This window comes from Cherax quadricarinatus, chromosome 97 (assembly GCF_038502225.1).
Source record: "Cherax quadricarinatus isolate ZL_2023a chromosome 97, ASM3850222v1, whole genome shotgun sequence".
Taxonomy (NCBI): Eukaryota; Metazoa; Arthropoda; class Malacostraca; order Decapoda; family Parastacidae; genus Cherax; species Cherax quadricarinatus.
In genome coordinates, this window is record NC_091388.1 from 4,601,644 (window position 1) to 4,618,886 (window position 17,243).

At 43.4% G+C, this 17,243-nt stretch overlaps 1 protein-coding gene across 5 annotated transcripts in view; it reads right to left on the minus strand.

Moving 5' to 3' along the window:
- The window catches only part of anchor (integral membrane protein GPR155 homolog anchor), a 98,125-nt gene that overhangs the window by 7,857 nt on the left and 73,025 nt on the right, over positions 1-17,243 (minus strand). For all 5 annotated transcript variants that reach the window (XR_011394751.1, XM_053800278.2, XM_053800279.2 and 2 more), the window contains 7 exons: positions 13,472-13,664; positions 12,083-12,222; positions 11,511-11,660; positions 10,899-10,998; positions 2,859-3,060; positions 2,417-2,577; positions 1,124-1,264 (listed from right to left, as the gene is read on the minus strand). Coding sequence is in view for 4 of the 5 variants with exons in the window: in XM_053800278.2 (XP_053656253.1) it covers positions 1,124-1,264; positions 2,417-2,577; positions 2,859-3,060; positions 10,899-10,998; positions 11,511-11,660; positions 12,083-12,222; positions 13,472-13,664 (1,087 nt within the window). In the remaining variant the exon portion in view is untranslated. The remainder of the gene's footprint in view (positions 1-1,123; positions 1,265-2,416; positions 2,578-2,858; positions 3,061-10,898; positions 10,999-11,510; positions 11,661-12,082; positions 12,223-13,471; positions 13,665-17,243) is intronic.

Consider the following 17,243-nt stretch of genomic DNA (forward strand, 5'->3'; position numbering starts at 1 on the left):
ACATCCAAGGTAGTTGTTGGAAGGTATCACCCATGGTTACCAGGACACTACTGTATAGTGTTCACTACTATCCAGGGTAGCTAACATCCAAGGTAGTTGTTGGAAGGTATCACCCATGGATACCAGGACACTACTGTATAGTGTTCACTACTATCCAGGGTAGCTAACATCCAAGGTAGTTGTTGGAAGGTATCACCCATGGTTACCAGGACACTACTGTATAGTGTTCACTACTATCCAGGGTAGCTAACATCCAAGGTAGTTGTTGGAAGGTATCATCCATTGATACCAGGACACTACTGTATAGTGTTCACTACTATCCAGGGTAGCTAACATCCAAGGTAGTTGTTGGAAGGTATCATCCATGGATACCAGGACACTACTGTATAGTGTTCACTACTATCCAGGGTAGCTAACATCCATGGTAGTTGTTGGAAGGTATCACCCATGGATACCAGGACACTACTGTATAGTGTTCACTACTATCCAGGGTAGCTAACATCCATGGTAGTTGTTGGAAGGTATCACCCATGGATACCAGGACACTACTGTATAGTGTTCACTACTATCCAGGGTATCTGACATCCAAGGTAGTACATTTGGAAGGTATCACCCACAGATACCAGAACACTACTGTATAGTGTTCACTACTATCCAGGGTAGCTAATATCCAAGGTAGTTGTTGGAAGGTATCATCCATGGATACCAGGACACTACTGTATAGTGTTCACTACTATCCAGGGTAGCTAACATCCAAGGTAGTTGTTGGAAGGTATCATCCATGGATATCAGGACACTACTGTATAGTGTTCACTACTATCCAGGGTAGCTAACATCCAAGGTAGTTGTTGGAAGGTATCATCCATGGATATCAGGACACTACTGTATAGTGTTCACTACTATCCAGGGTATCTGACATCCAAGGTAGTACATTTGGAAGGCATCACCCACAGATACCAGGACACTTACCATATATAAGTCACTTCTCTGAGTATATGCTGTACTTCTTTCAGACTGATGGACTAAAACATCAATTCCAGACTGAGGGACTGACTGCCTCTATGTCCTTTCCTTTTTTCTCGTATTATGTAGTGGACTGAAGGAGCCACCTTGAATGTCTTACCTTCTATCCCTGACAATGTCATTGATACATTTATCCATGTGATAGTTAGTGAACTGTTCGCACGTTTGTCGTGTCTTGGGGTCCAGCTGATCCCAAGCTGGTACCTTAATGACAGCTGCGCCGTGACATACCTGTCGCCACCTGTAACAAATGTGAATAATTAGACAGGGGTCAACTACATTAGGGTAAACAAGAACAGTATTGTCAGTTTTTTTTTTTCCAAATTAAATCTCATGATTTAGCTTAATTTCATACAGGTGGTCAACAATTTACTATGGGGTTATGTACTTCCCATCTCCAGGACTCAAGTCAAACCGGCAGGCCGGACTTGAGTCCTGGAGATGGGAAGTACAGTGCCTGCACTCTGAAGGAGGGGTGTTAATGTTGCAGTTTAAAAACTGTAGTGTAAAGCACCCTTCTGGCAAGACAGTGATGGAGTGAATGATGGTGAAAGTTTTTCTTTTTCGGGCCACCCTGCCTTGGTGGGAATCGGCCAGTGTGATAATAAAATAAATAAAATTATGTTCCAATGAACCTTTCCCAGGTTGTAGATATTGTAAATCAAAAAATATCCTCAGTTGAATATGATATGCTAAATCAATGTCAATAAATAACTACTGTCAGTGAATAAGTCAGTAAACAAATAATTGCTGTAACTAAATACAGCCTCTCCTCACTTAGTGACGTACTCGTTTACCGACGACTCGGACTTACAACGGGCTCTCTGACCAGTATGCATACCTAAATAATGTATATTAGAGTTGATTTTATCTATTCTGTTTATTACAATATACAGTACACTACTATATAAATCTTTAAAAATATAATAGAAGTGTTAAAAATGTTGCAAAGGTGACATTCAAACAATATCAAAGATGGTTGACACAAACCCACTACCATCATAGTATGCTCCTTACTTAACGACGAATTCGTTTACTAACGTGATCTTAGGAATGCAACTCCGTCGTTAAGTAAGGAGAGGCTGTACCAGTATTGAAAAGTCAATAAATGAATACAAGTTAGAGACTTGCTGCCTTCATGCTAGGTAATTATCTTAAGTTTCATCTCCAAAGTAATTGTTGCTGCACCATTGTAAAGTTGAAATATTGTAAGTTGAACCATCGTAAAGTTGAAATATTATATGTTGAACTATTGTAAAGTTGGAATATCACAAGTTGAACCATTGTAAAGTTGAAATATCAGAAGTCAAATCATCACAAGTTGAAGACTACTTGTATTGTGACATAGTTCCTAACCACAGCTTACTGTGACACCATTCAGTCATTCACTCACCATTTTAACAGAGGCATCACTATCAGTTTGGTGTCTAGTCCGAAGATTGCAGCGGTGAAGAACCCCTGGCCAAAATTGAGCACGATGTCGAGGAAAACCAGCTCCACGTAAACTCCATTGACCTCTGAGGTCACCAGTGTCCACATACACAATGCAAACCCCTGTGTGTATACCAAGTCTGTGAATATACCATGTATGTGGGTATGCCAAGTTTGTGGGAATACCAAGTATGTGAGTATACCAAGCTTATGGGTATACCAAGTTTGTGTAAACTTTGTGGTATATGAGTTTTATTGATGCTGTGATATACCAGCATTAATATATTATACTAGTAACACTACCACAATTATTGTTTTGTGTTAAAACAACCACTATTCATGTCTGCTACTAGAACCACCACCATTCATCTCTGTTACTAGAACAACCAACATTAGTGACCTACCACAATCATGGAGCCGCACAACAACAACAACAAGACGACATGTCGCATCATTTGAAATTCGTCATCGCGGTCACGAACAATGGTCGTCTCCTGAGGTTCGGTGAGCTGTGATGTCATCAGACATCGCTGGTCATCACTGTAGTCGTCGCTGCGGTCGTCCGGTCGGTAACGACGACCCAGGTCATCATGGGGGCTGAACAGGCTGGGAAAAAAGGATAATCCGTCAGCAAATTTGGCAAAACAGTTCTGGAGTGAGTGATGGTGAAGGCATTTCTTTGTTTTTGGGTCACCCTATGCTAGTTCCATGAACAGAAAAGCTCAATAATGACCCCATTTTAATGTGACAACATTGTGACCAGCCAGGGCTCAAACCCAAGACAATTAGCCAGCCTCATGGGTTGCAAGATGACCGCCTGACACCTTAGTCTACTGCACCATCACCATGGTGGTACAAATGTACTCTGTGAACCACTAAATCTCCAACCAGCCTTCAGAGTACAGGCACTGTACTCATATGTATGTAATATCTTAATACTATAGTCTGTAGAAGTTGCATGCCAGCAGGCATGCGTGAGCGTGTTTGATAGGAGTGAATAGAGACAAATGGTTTTTAATACTTGACGTGCTGTTGGAGTGTGAGCAAAGTAACATTTATGAAGGGGTTCAGGGAAACCGGCAGGCCGGACTTGAGTCCTGGAGATGGGAAGTACAGTGCCTGCACTCTGAAGGAGGGGTGTTAATGTTGCAGTTTAAAAACTGTAGTGTAAAGCACCCTTCTGGCAAGACAGTGATGGAGTGAATGATGGTGAAAGTTTTTCTTTTTCGGGCCACCCTGCCTTGGTAGGAATCGGCCAGTGTGATAATAAAAAAAAAAAAATATTATTATTATTATTATAAATGTGCTGTATGACCCTTTCAGGTTTAGTGTTTAATATAATTATTATTACACACACACCCTGCACACAGGACAGAGAAACTTGCGACAATTTGATCCAACGTGGACCATCAACTAGTCAGAGTAACGCACGAAGGTAAGAGAGGCAGTCTGCAGTTTCAAAACAATGGACATAATTTCAAAGCAAACTGCTTTGAAATCAGGTCCATCTTTTAGAAACACTCTGTATAGGAGAGGGATAAATCAGGCAAAATAAGTGGGTTTTGATTTACACAGATAGCTATGATAAATAAGCAAAATTAAGGCTTATTTTTAGGTCATTATTAAGCAAAATTAAGGCTTATTTTTAGGTCATTATTAAGCAAAATTAAGGCTTATTTTTAGGTCATTATTAAGCAAAATTAAGGCTTATTTTTAGGTCATTATTAAGCAAAATTAAGGCTTATTTCAAGATATTATTAAGGCTTATTTTCAGGCAATTATTAAGGCTTATTTTCAGGCCATTATTAACCCTTTCAGGGTTTTCAACATACTAGTACGGCTTACGCACCAGGGTTATTGATGTACTAGTACGCCTAAATTCTAGCGCCTTCAAATCTAGCGAGAGAAAGCTGGTAGGCCTACATATGAAAGAATGGGTCTATGTGGTCAGTGTGCACAGTATAAAAAAAATCCTGCAGCACACAGTGCGTAATGAGAAAAAAAAACTTTGACCGTGTTTTTGGATTAAAACAGCGAGTTTGCACTGTATTTTCGTATGGTATTTATGATGGTATTCTAGTTTTCCTGGTCTCATTTTATAGAATGGAAAACAAATTACAGAAATTGAGATGATTTTGACTGGTTTCACAATGAAAAGTACCTTGAAATTTAGCTCAAAGTAGCAGAAATGTTAAATTTTTACCAAAGTTCAAAAGTAAACAAATCATGCCAAGCGTCCAATACACGTCAACTGGTGAGTCTAATATTCTTTCACAAGTGCGCTGATATTATTTATACCATTTCTACACTAATGCTGTAGTCTGCATAACAGTAAATCTGGGCCTGGGGATGTGACTAACGAACAGAGAACTTGTTATTTTAGTGCCAGGAATGTCTTTCTTGTTTATTCTGGACCCTATTTGGAAATTGGCATCTTCTGAAATTTGTGTGAAACTGGCAAAATTGCCAATTTCTGACCACTTTACTGGATAGTTGAAATTGGTAAATGGGTGGTTTCTTGTATTCATTTGATAGAAAAAATGGAGTTCTAGCAAAATAAATATTTTTTTGTCGACTACTACACAGGAATTGGCCAAAAATAGGGCTCAAATTGGGCGGAATTGCCGATGCATAAACATCAGCGAGACCGCTAACTTCACGAGAGCATAATTCTGTAAGTTTTCCATCAGATTTCATACTTTTGGTGTCATTATGATCGGGAAAAGATTCTCTATCATTTCATAAGAAAAACTAATTTTTTTTTCCAAAAAATTTTCGACCCTGAGAACAAGTTTAGATTTAGAATAGGGCCTCTCGACCCTGAAAGGGTTAAAGCTTATTTTGAGGCAATTATTAAGGCTTATTTTCAGGCCATTATTTAACCTTTTTGGGGTCGTGACCCCTGCTCACAGACTTGCTCTCAGGGTTAAAGAATTTTCAATATAAAAAAATTATTTTATCTTGTGAAATGATAGAGAATTTTTTCCGAAGGTAATGACGCCAAAAGTACAAAATTTGATGGAAAACTTACGGTATTATGTTCACGCAAAGTTAGTGGTCTCAGTGATATTTATGCATCAGCAATTTCACCCACTTTCAGCCCTATTTCTGGCCAATTCCATTGTTCCAGTCAACCAAACTCATAGCTATTTCTTTAATATTCCTTCTATTCTATTGATTGAGTACAAGAAACCACCCATTTACCTATTTTAACTATCCAATAAATTTATCAGAAATCAGTAATTTGGCCAATTTCACACAAATTTCAACAAGTGTTAACTGGAAAACAGAGTCCAAAATAAATAGTGTAGACATTACTGGCGCTAAATAAACATTCCTCTGTTCCTTAGTCGTGTCTCCAAGCCTCAACAGGCCTCTCTGGGCCTCCCCAGGTCTCCCCAGGTCTTCACAGGACTCTCCAGACCTCTCCAGGCCTCCTCAAGTCTCCAAAGGCCTCTCCAGCCTTCCCTAGACCTCTCCAGGCCTCCCCAAGTCTCCACAGGCCTCTCCAGGCTTCCCCAGGCCTCTCCAGGCTTCCCCAGGCCTCTCCAGACCTCCCCAGGTCTCCACAGGCCTCTCCAGGCTTCCCCAGGCCACTCCAGGCTTCCCCAGGCCTCTCCAGGCTTCTTCAGGCCTCTCCAGCCTTCTCCAGCCCTCTCCAGGCTTCCCCAGGCCTCTCCAAACTCCTCCAGGCTTCTCCAGGTATCCCCAGGCTTCTCCAGACTTCTCCAGGCTTCTCCAGGCCTCTCAGGCCTCCAGAAGCTTCCTCCAGGTCTCACCAGGCCTCTCCAGGTTTCCACAGACCTCTCCAGACTTCCCCAGGCTTCTCTAGGCTTCTCCAGGCTCCTCCAGACCTCCCCAGGCTTCTCCAGGTCTCTCCCCAGGCCTCTCCAGGCTTCTCAGGCCTCCCCAAGCTTCTCCAGGTCTCCCCAGGCTTCTCCAGACTTCCACAGGCTTCTCCAGGTTTCCCCAGGCCTCTCCAGGCTTCTCCAGGTCCCCCCAAGCTTCTCCAAGCTTCCTCAGGCCTCTCCAGGCTTCCCCAGACCTCCAGGCTTCCCCAGGCCTCTCCAGGCTTCCCCAGGCATCTTCAGGCTTCTCCAGGCCTCCCCAGGCTTCTCCAGGTATCCCTAGGCTTCTCCAGGTATCCCTAGGCTTCTCCAGGTATCCCCAGGCTTCCACAGGCCTCTTGAGGCTTCCCCATGTTTCTCCAGGCTTCCCCAGGCATCTCCAGGCCTCCCCAGACTTCTCCAGGTCTCCCCAGGCCTCTCCAGGCTTCTACAGGCCTCTCCAGGGTCTCCAGGCTTCCCCAGGCATCTCCAGGCCTCCCCAGGCTTCCAGGTCTCCACAGGCCTCTCCAGGCTTCTACAGGCCTCTCCAGGGTCCCCAGGCTTCCCCAGGCCTCTTCCAGGCCTCCCCAGACTTCTCCAGGTCTCCCCAGGCCTCTCCAGGCTTCTACAGGCCTCTCCAGGGTCTGCAGGCTTCTCCAGGCCTCTTCCAGGCTTCCCCAGGCTTCTCCAGGTCTCCCCATGCCTCTCCAGGCTTCTACAGGCCTCTCCAGGGTCTGCAGGCTTCCCCAGGCCTCTTCCAGGCTTCCACAGGCTTCTCCAGGTCCCCCCAGGCCTCTCCAGGCTTCTACAGGCCTCTCCAGGGTCTGCAGACTTCCCTAGGCCTCTTCCAGGCTTCCACAGGCTTCTCCAGGTCTCCCCAGGCCTCTCCAGGCTTCTACAGGCCTCTCCAGGGTCTGCAGGCTTCCCCAGGCCTCTTCCAGGCTTCCACAGGCTTCTCCAGGTCTCCCCAGGCCTCTCCAGGCTTCTACAGGCCTCTCCAGGGTCTCCAGGCTTCCCCAGGCCTCTTCCAGGCCTCCCCAGGCTTCTCCAGGTCTCCCCAGGCCTCTCCAGGCTTCTACAGGCCTCTCCAGGGTCTGCAGGCTTCTCCAGGGTCTGCAGGCTTCCCCAGGCCTCTTCCAGGCTTCCACAGGCTTCTCCAGGTCTCCCCAGGCCTCTCCAGGCTTCTACAGGCCTCTCCAGGGTCTCCAGGCTTCCCCAGGCCTCTTCCAGGCCTCCCCAGGCTTCTCCAGGTCTCCCCAGGCCTCTCCAGGCTTCTACAGGCCTCTCCAGGGTCTCCAGGCTTCCCCAGGCCTCTTCCAGGCCTCCCCAGGCTTCTCCAGGTCTCCCTAGGCCTCTCCAGGCTTCTACAGGCCTCTCCAGGGTCTGCAGGCTTCCCCAGGCCTCTTCCAGGCTTCCCCAGGCCTCTTCCAGGCTTCCACAGGCCTCCCAGGCCTCTCCTATATTACACTTGATTTCCATTTTAAATTCTTATTCACACAAAAAAACAAAAGATATACTGTTATGTAGACTACTGTATGATGTAGACTACTGTATTATGTAGACTACTGTATTATGTAGACTACTGTATTACACCAGCCAGCTGGACGTGTATTGGACAAGTAACGTTATTTATTTACTCTCGATTATTGGCAAAAATCGAACATTTCTGCTACTATGAACCCAATTTCAAGCTACTTTCACTCCTGTAGCCAATCAAAATCATCTCCTTTTCTGTAATATATCTTTCATTCTATCAAATGAAATCAAGAAACCAAGAATACGGCCATAAAAGCCATCCAAAAATACACCTCAAAGTCGTTTTTTAAACCAAAAAACACAGTTGCAGTCCCCCCCCCTGCATCATCCCCCCTGCATCATCCCCCCCTGCATCATCCCCCCCTGCATCATCCCCCCCCTGCATCATCCCCCCCTGCATCATCCCCCCCTGCATCATCCCCCCCCTGCATCATCCCCCCCTGCATCCTCCCCCCGGCATCATCCCCCCCTGCATCATCCCCCCCTGCATCATCCCCCCCCTGCATCATCCCCCCCTGCATCATCCCCCCTGCATCATCCCCCCCTGCATCATCCCCCCCTGCATCATCCCCCCCCTGCATCATCCCCCCCTGCATCATCCCCCCTGCATCATCCCCCCCTGCATCATCCCCCCCTGCATCATCCCCCCCCTGCATCATCCCCCCCTGCATCATCCCCCCCCCCTGCATCATGCACTGCCTGTTGCAGGATTTTTTTTTATATGATGCACACTCACCATATAGAACCATTCTCTCATATCTACCACTCATATTTACCACTCGCAGCTTATCCGAGCGAGCTCGTGGCGCCACAGTACGGGACCCACACCGAAAGGGTTAAGCAAAACTAAGGCTTTTTTTCATGCCATTTTTAAGGCTTATTTCAGGCCATTATTAAGGCTTATTTTCAGGCCATTATTAAGGCTTATTTCAGGCCATTATTAAGGCTTATTTTCAGGCCATTATTAAGGCTTATTTCAGGCCGTTATTAAGGCTTATTTCAGGCCATTATTAAGGCTTATTTTCAGGCCATTATTAAGGCTTATTTCAGGCCATTACTAAGGCTTATTTTCAGGCCATTATTAAGGCTTATTTCAGGCCGTTATTAAGGCTTATTTCAGGCCATTATTAAGGCTTATTTCAGGCCATTATTAAGGCTTATTTTCAGGCCATTATTAAGGCTTATTTCAGGCCATTATTAAGGCTTATTTCAGGCCATTATTAAGGCTTATTTCAGGCCATTATTAAGGCTTATTTCAGTCCATTATTAACCCTTTGAGGGTTTTCGTCGTACTAGTACGTTTTACGCGTAGGGGTTTTTGACGTACTAGTACTCATAAATTCTAGCGGCCTCAAATCTAGTGGGAGAAAGCTGGTAGGCCTTCATATGAAAGAATGGGTCTATGTGGTCAGTGTGCACAGTCTAAAAAAAATCCTGCAGCACACAGTGCATAATGAGAAAAAAAAAACTTTGACCATTTTTTTTTAATAAATCAGCGACTTTGCAGTGTATTTTCGTATGGTATTTATTGTTGTATTCTAGTTTTCTTGGTCTCATTTTATAGAATGGAAGACATATTACAGAAATTGAGATGATTTTGACTGGTTTTACAATGAAAGGTGCCTTGAAATTGAGCTCAAAGTAGCAGAAATGTTCGATTTTTACCAAACTTCAAAAGTAAACAAATCGTGCCAAGCGTGCAATACACATCAACTGGTGAGTCTAATATTCTTTTACAAGTGCACCAATAATATTTATACCATTTTTTACACTAATGCAGTAGTCTGCATAACAGTAAATCTTATATTTTTTGTGAGAATAAAAATTCAAAGTGGAAAGCAAAAGAATATAAGAGGGCCCTTGAGACGTGACTAATGACTAGAGGAAATGTCATTTTAGTGCCAGGAATGTCTTTCTTGTTTATTCTGGACCCTATTCGGAAATTGGCATCTTTTGAAATTTGTGTGAAATTGGCAAAATTGCTAAATTCTGACCACTGTACTGGATAGTTGAATTTACAAATGGGTGGTTTCTTGCACCCATTCGATAGAAAAAATGGAGTTCTAGCGAAATATTCATGTTTTTTGTCGACTAGTACAGTGAAATTGGCCTAAAATGGGGCTCAAAGTGGGCAAAATCGCCGATGCGTAAACATCGCCGAGACCGCTAACTTTGCGAGAGCATAATTCCGTAAGTTTTCTATCAAATTTCAAACTTTTGGTGTCTTTATGATCGGGAAAAGATTCTCTATCTTTTCATAAGAGAAAATAATTTTTTTTTTTTTTAAATTTGGCCGACCCTGAGAACGAGTTTCGGAGAGGGCCTGTCGACCCTCAAAGGGTTAAGGCTTATTTTCAGGCCATTATTAAGGCTTATTTCAGGCCATTATTAAGGCTTATTTCAGGCCATTATTAAGGCTTATTTCAGGCCATTATTAAGGCTTATTTCAGTCCATTATTAAGGCTTATTTTCAGGCCATTATTAAGGCTTATTTCAGTCCATTATTAAGGCTTATTTTCAGGCCATTAAGGCTTATTTTCAGGCCATTATTAAGGCTTATTTTCAGTCCATTATTAAGGCTTATTTCAGGCCATTATTAAGGCTTATTTTCAGTCCATTATTAAGGCTTATTTTCAGGCCATTATTAAGGCTTATTTCAGTCCATTATTAAGGCTTATTTTCAGGCCATTAAGGCTTATTTTCAGGCCATTATTAAAGCTTATTTTCAGTCCATTATTAAGGCTTATTTCAGGCCATTATTAAGGCTTATTTTCAGTCCATTATTAAGGCTTATTTTCAGGCCATTATTAAGGCTTATTTTCAGGCCATTATTAAGGCTTATTTTCAGGCCATTATTAAGGTTTATTTTCAGGCCACAGTAAAGTATATATAACTTGACCACGTTTACCTCTACTTTGTTGTACCTTTGGTGAGTTTCTAGAATACTCCCGGAGCCTGACTATGGGCCAGCATGATCCCACTGGTCCACGCATCCATCACAGCCTGGCTGATCCAGCACCAGTGTTGCAGCAGTATTCCAACAGTGTTACACCAGTGTTGCAAGCAACACTGCACACCCACCTGTCACTATCAGAAGACAGGTTACCATCTATTCCTGTTTCTGGGTCCCTGGTCCTCTCCTCTGCATCACTGCCAGTGCTGAGTACTGTCCCATTGCAACCTGCAACACACTCCACATTACACTTCACAAACAAAAACACTAGAAAAAGGGTTAAACACTTTTGAGTTGCAATAATACACTTTTTAGATACACAAGTTTGCTAGATTAAGGTCCCAGACAATTCAGTAACACAAGTCTACTAGATTAAATACAAGTAAACTAGATGGAGGTCCTTTTAGAAACACAAGAACACTAGATAAAAGTCCTAGAAACTCTTCACTAGCACCTAGAAACTTAAACCATTAAGTAGAGACTAATAATGATCACCAGAGACTAGTAATGGCCACTAGTGACTAGTAACAGCCAATAGTGACTAGTAACGCTACTAGCAACTAGTAATGGTCACTAGCGACTAGTAATGGTCATTAGCCACTAGTAACGGTCATTAGCCACTAGTAACGGTCACCAGCAACTAATAACGGTCACTAGCAACTAGTAACGGTCACTAGTGGCTAGTAACAGCCACTAGCAACTAGTTAAATAGTCTGAGTAGAACTGTAACATCAACTTACCCAACACAGGAGCATCAACGGTTGACGTACGTGGCGATACTCCTGGTGAACGACCTCTGGCGTCATCGCTGTCATCCAGGTTCAGCAACGATTCGTACTGTGAGTAGCGGCGTTCATGGCGCTGATGGAAGATCAGGCACACCACCGTCGCTATGGAAAATACACAAGTTATACGTATATAATGACTAAATTGACTCAGTATTTGACTAAATTTAATGTATACTATTAAACTCACTTGATTTTATCGGTAAAGTGGCTAGTTTACTGTGTACCTCACATACTATGGATAGTAGTGGCTAGTTTGTGCACCACATATCCTGTGGATAGAAGTGGCTAGTTTGTGCACCACATATCCTATGGATAGTAGTGGCTAGTTTGTGCACCACATATCCTGTGGATAGTAGTGGCTAGTTTGTGCACCTCATATCCTGTGGATAGTAGTGGCTAGTTTGTGCACCTCATATCCATCCTTAAAAAGATAACTACCAGCGTAATTTCTTTGAAAGCCTATTCAACAATTAACGACTCTTGCTGTTGGCCTCTTTGATCTATAAGAAAATAAATGCACTTACTGATTAGGCTAAACCAGAGCAAGAGGAGAGCGACTATGGCCTGCGCTGCGCCGTATTGGAAATTTGGGTCGTGTTTGTCCGCTACATCCGTCTCTTGTTGCACCATCAGGATCAACACCGTCACCAATACTGCTGGTAACCTGCGTCACATACAATATACAACTGTATTCCCGCATTATACATTATTTATACAGTAACGGGAGACCCTTAAGTGTATGATGAGAGTTGCATTTTTTTTTTTTTGTGCCACATAAAATATACAACTGTATTCCCACATTATACATGCACTAATATACATACAGTGGACCCCCGGTTAACGAACTTTTTTCATTCCAGTAGTATGTTCAGGTGCCAGTACTGACCGAATTTTTTCCCATAAGGAATATTGTGAAGTAGATTAGTCCATTTCAGACCCCCAAACATACACGTACAAACGCACTTACATAAATACACTTACATAATTGGTCGCATTTGGAGGTGATCGTTAAGCGGGGGTCCACTGTACTTGAGTGTACGGTGAAAGTCATGGCCTGTGTCACATACAATATAGAACTGTATTCCCACATTATGCCACATTTATACAGTAATGGGAGACAAGTGTATGTTGAAGGCCTCTAACAGGAAGGAATTGGAACTAATATTCTATTACATTTCATCAGAGGCACCAACTATACCCCAACTGACCTCCTTCCTTGGGCCCAGGCGCTGCAACCCAGTTGTAACCCAACTGACAGTTGTTTAACACAATTTAAGCCAACAGGTTATTAGAAACATCTTAATAACAAAAAACAATTCCCCAAAAAACAGGAAAATGTCATTAGGGTTTTTTTATGAGTCTACTAAGAATTTACCATAAATAATGTAGGGTCAATAAAACAAAAGCAATTAACAGAACAATAACTTGGCTCCGAGAGAAACATTTCCACCACCAGCGACTTTATCAATAAAAGTCCCTCAATTTTCTTAATAAGTTGAAAATATCATGTTAAAAAATGTCGTAAATTGAAAATATTGTAAGTTGCACAATTGTAAATCCAAAATATCGTAAGTGAAACCATTGTAAAGTCATAATATCATAAGTTGAATCATCATAGAGTCAAAATACAGTGGACCCCCGCATAACGATCACCTCCGAATGCGACCAATTATGTAAGTGTATTTATGTAAGTGCGTTTGTACGTGTATGTTTGGGGGTCTGAAATGGACTAATCTACTTCACAATATTCCTTATGGGAATAAATTCGGTCAGTACTGGCACCTGAACATACTTATGGAGTGAAAAATTATCGTTAACCAGGGGTCCACTGTATTCTAAGTCAAACCATTATAAAGTGAACCTTTATAAGTAAGTCAACCATTTATAAGTAATAATTGAACTGCAATACTGACCCCCAACCTACGATAGCCAGGAATGGTCGAATTCGCAGCACAAAACAGAGTGAGCGCCATCGCAGCAGGAACAGTGTGATGGCCAGTATGGCCGTCCAGAGTCGCGAGGAAAACACACCCCAGGAGAAGAGTACAAACTGTAGGTACAACTTCCAGGTGTGAGTACAGTCTAGTACCGACCACAAGAGTGCTCCTGCAAGAAGAGAATGTGATTAATGATGCAAACAGTGCTCCTGTAACAAGAGGACATGACAATGTTGCACACACAGCTACTTCTCCTGGGTAATCCCATCTACCAGCAGCAGTGTCTTGGTCTACTGGACCATCCCTAGGGCATGACCTACTTCCATTGGGTAATCCCATCTACCAGTAGCAGTGTCTTGGTCTACTGGACCATCCCTAGGGCATGACCTACTTCCATTGGGTAATCCCACCAACCAGTAGCAGTGTCTTGGTCTACTGGACCATCCCTAGGGCATGACCTACTTCCATTGGGTAATCCCACCTACTAGTAGCAGTGTCTTGGTCTACTGGACCATCCCTAGGGCATGACCTACTTCCATTGGGTAATCTCACCTACTAGTAGCAGTGTCTTGGTCTACTGGACCATCCCTAGAGCATGACCTACTTCCATTGGGTAATCCCACCTACTAGTAGCAGTGTCATGGTCTACTGGACCATCCCTAGAGCATGACCTACTTCCATTGGGTAATCCCATCTACCAGTAGCAGTGTCTTGGTCTACTGGACCATCCCTAGGGCATGACCTACTTCCATCGGGTAATCCCACCAACCAGCAGCAGTGTCTTGGTCTACTGAACCATCCCTAGGGCATGACCTACTTCCATTGGGTAATCCCACCTACTAGTAGCAGTGTCTTGGTCTACTGGACCATCCCTAGGGCATGACCTACTTCCATTGGGTAATCCCACCAACCAGCAGCAGTGTCTTGGTCTACTGGACCATCCCTAGGGCATGACCTACTTCCACTGGGTAATCCCACCTACTAGTAGCAGTGTCTTGGTCTACTGGACCATCCCTAGGGCATGACCTACTTCCACTGGGTAATCCCACCTACCAGTGACAATGTCTTGGTCCGCTACACCTCCTACACCTGATGCCAGCATATGGCAGAACTCCCTTATGCAATGATCCGGTATTTGTGGATTCAGTTATCCATGGTTTACTGTGGCCCAAAAATCCTCTTAGTTTTGCATAATAATGAAGACAAAACACAAAAGTAGTGATGGTGACAGTTGTTCAAAGTAGTGATGGTGACAGTTGTTCAAAGTAGTGATGGTGACAGTTGTTCAAAGTAGTGATGGTGACAGTTGTTCAAAGTAGTGATGGTGACAGTTGTTCAAAGTAGTGATGGTGACAGTTGTTCAAAGTAGTGATGGTGACAGTTGTTCAAAGTAGTGATGGTGACAGTTGTTCAAAGTCTAAGAGAAGTTGTGAAGTTCTTCCCATCAGTGAAAAAGTGATAATTCTCCACTTATTGTGCACAATTTATCAATTATACTTTATAACAGATATGTATAGGACTTATATATAGTGTTTGCTACTATCCAGGGTTTCAGTATCCACGGCAGGTCCTTGGAGAGTATCCCTCGAGGGTACGGGCGTGTCCTACTGTATAAGCACCAACTTTCTTACCTGTACTCTAGACTCTTCACCAACACCACGACTGAGGGATTGATTACCTTGTCTTCCGTACATACTTCTTCAATCTTCCCATTTTGTTCTTGAATTTGTATACCTGTACTATACCTGGGGAGGGTTCCAGGGGTCAACGTCCCTACGGCCCAGTCTGTGTCTAGACCTCATGGTGGGTCAGGGCCTCATCAACCAGGCTGTTACTGTTGGCCACATGCAACCCGACATACGAACCACTGCCCGGCTGGTCAGGTACTGACTTTAGGTGCCTGTCCAGCGCCTTCTTGAAGACAATCTGGGGTCTATTGGTAATCCCCTTTATATGTGCTTGGAGGCAACTGAACAGCCTTGGGCCCTTGACAACTATTGTGTTGTCTCTTATCATGCTAGTGACACCCCATGTCACCAGCATGTATCTCTCTCACCTGCATTCCAGGGAGTACAGGTTCAGGAACTTCAAGCGTTCCCAGTAATTGAGGTGTTTTATCTCCGTTATGCGCGCCATGAAGGTTCTCTGTACATTTTCTAGGTCAGCAATTTCACCTGCCTTGAAATGTGGTGTTAGTGTGCAGCAATATTCCAGCCTAGATAGAACAAGTGACCTGAAGAGTGTCATCATGGGCTTGGCATCCCTAGTTTTGAAGGTTCTAATTATCCATCCTGTCATTTTTCTAGCAGATGCGATTGATACAATGTTATGGTCCTTGAAGGTGAGATCCTCCGACATGATCACTCCCAGGTCTTTGACGTTAGTTTTTTGCTCTGTTGTGTGGTTGGAATTTGTTTTATACCCTGATGAAGTTTTAATTTCCTCATGTTTTCCCTATTGGAGTAACTGAAATTTCTCATCATTGAATTTCATGTTGTTTTCTGCGGCCCATTGAAAGATTTGGTTGATGTCCGCCTGGAGTCTTGCAGTGTCTTCAACGGAGGACACTGTCATGCAAATTCAGGTGTCATCTGCAAAGGAAGACATGGTGCTGTAGCTTATATCAATGTATATGAGGATGAGGAACAAGATGGGAGCTAGTACTGTGCCTTGTGGAGCAAAGCTTTTCACCGCATCCGCCTCAGATTTTACTCTGTTTACTACTACTCTTTGAGTTCTATTTGTTAGGAAATTATAGATCCATCTACCAACTTTTCCTGTTATTCTTTTACCATGCATTTTGTGTGCTACTACACCATGGTCACACTTATCAAAGGCTTTTGCAAAGTCTGTGTATATTACATCTACATTTTGTTTGTCTTCTAGAGCATCCAGAACTTTGTCATAGTGGTCCAGTAGCTGGGACAGACAGGGGCGACCTGCTCTAAACCCACGTTGCCCTGGGATTTTTAATTAATGGTAGACAGCAACCACACAGGGAGGTACTACTGTCCTGCCAAGTGAGTGTAAAACTGAAGCCTGTAATTGTTTTACACGATGGTAGGATTGCTGGTGTCTTTTTTTTTCTGTCTCATACACATGCAAGATTTCAGGTATGTCTTGCTACTTCTACTTACACTTAGGTCACACTACACATACATGTACAAGCATATATATACATACCCCTTTGAGTTTTCTTCTATTTTCTTTTTAGTTCTTGTTCTTGTTTATTTCCTCTTACCTCCATGGGGAAGTGGAACAGAATTCTTCCTCCGTAAGCCATGTGTGTTGTAAGAGGCGACTAAAATGCCGGGAGCAAGGGGCTAGTAACCCCTTCTCCTGTATGTATTACTAAATGTAAAAGGAGAAACTTTTGTTTTTCCTTTTGGGCCACCCCGCCTCGGTGGGATACGGCCGGTGTGTTGAAAGGAAAAAAGGAGAAACTTTTGTTTTTCCTTTTGGGCCACCCCGCCTCGGTGGGATACGGCCGGTGTGTTGAAAGAAAGAAAGTATCTAGATGGGTGGTGATCTTGCTTCTTAGGACCCTTTCAAAGATTTTTATGATATGGAATGTTAGTGCTATCGGTCTGTAGTTCTTTGTTATTGCTTTACTGCCACCTTTGTGGAGTGGGGCTATGTCTGTTGTTTTTAGTAACTGAGGGACGACCCCCGTGTCCATGCTCCTTCTCCATAGAATGTTAAAAGCACATGACAGGGGCTTCTTGCAATTTTTAATGAACACAGAGTT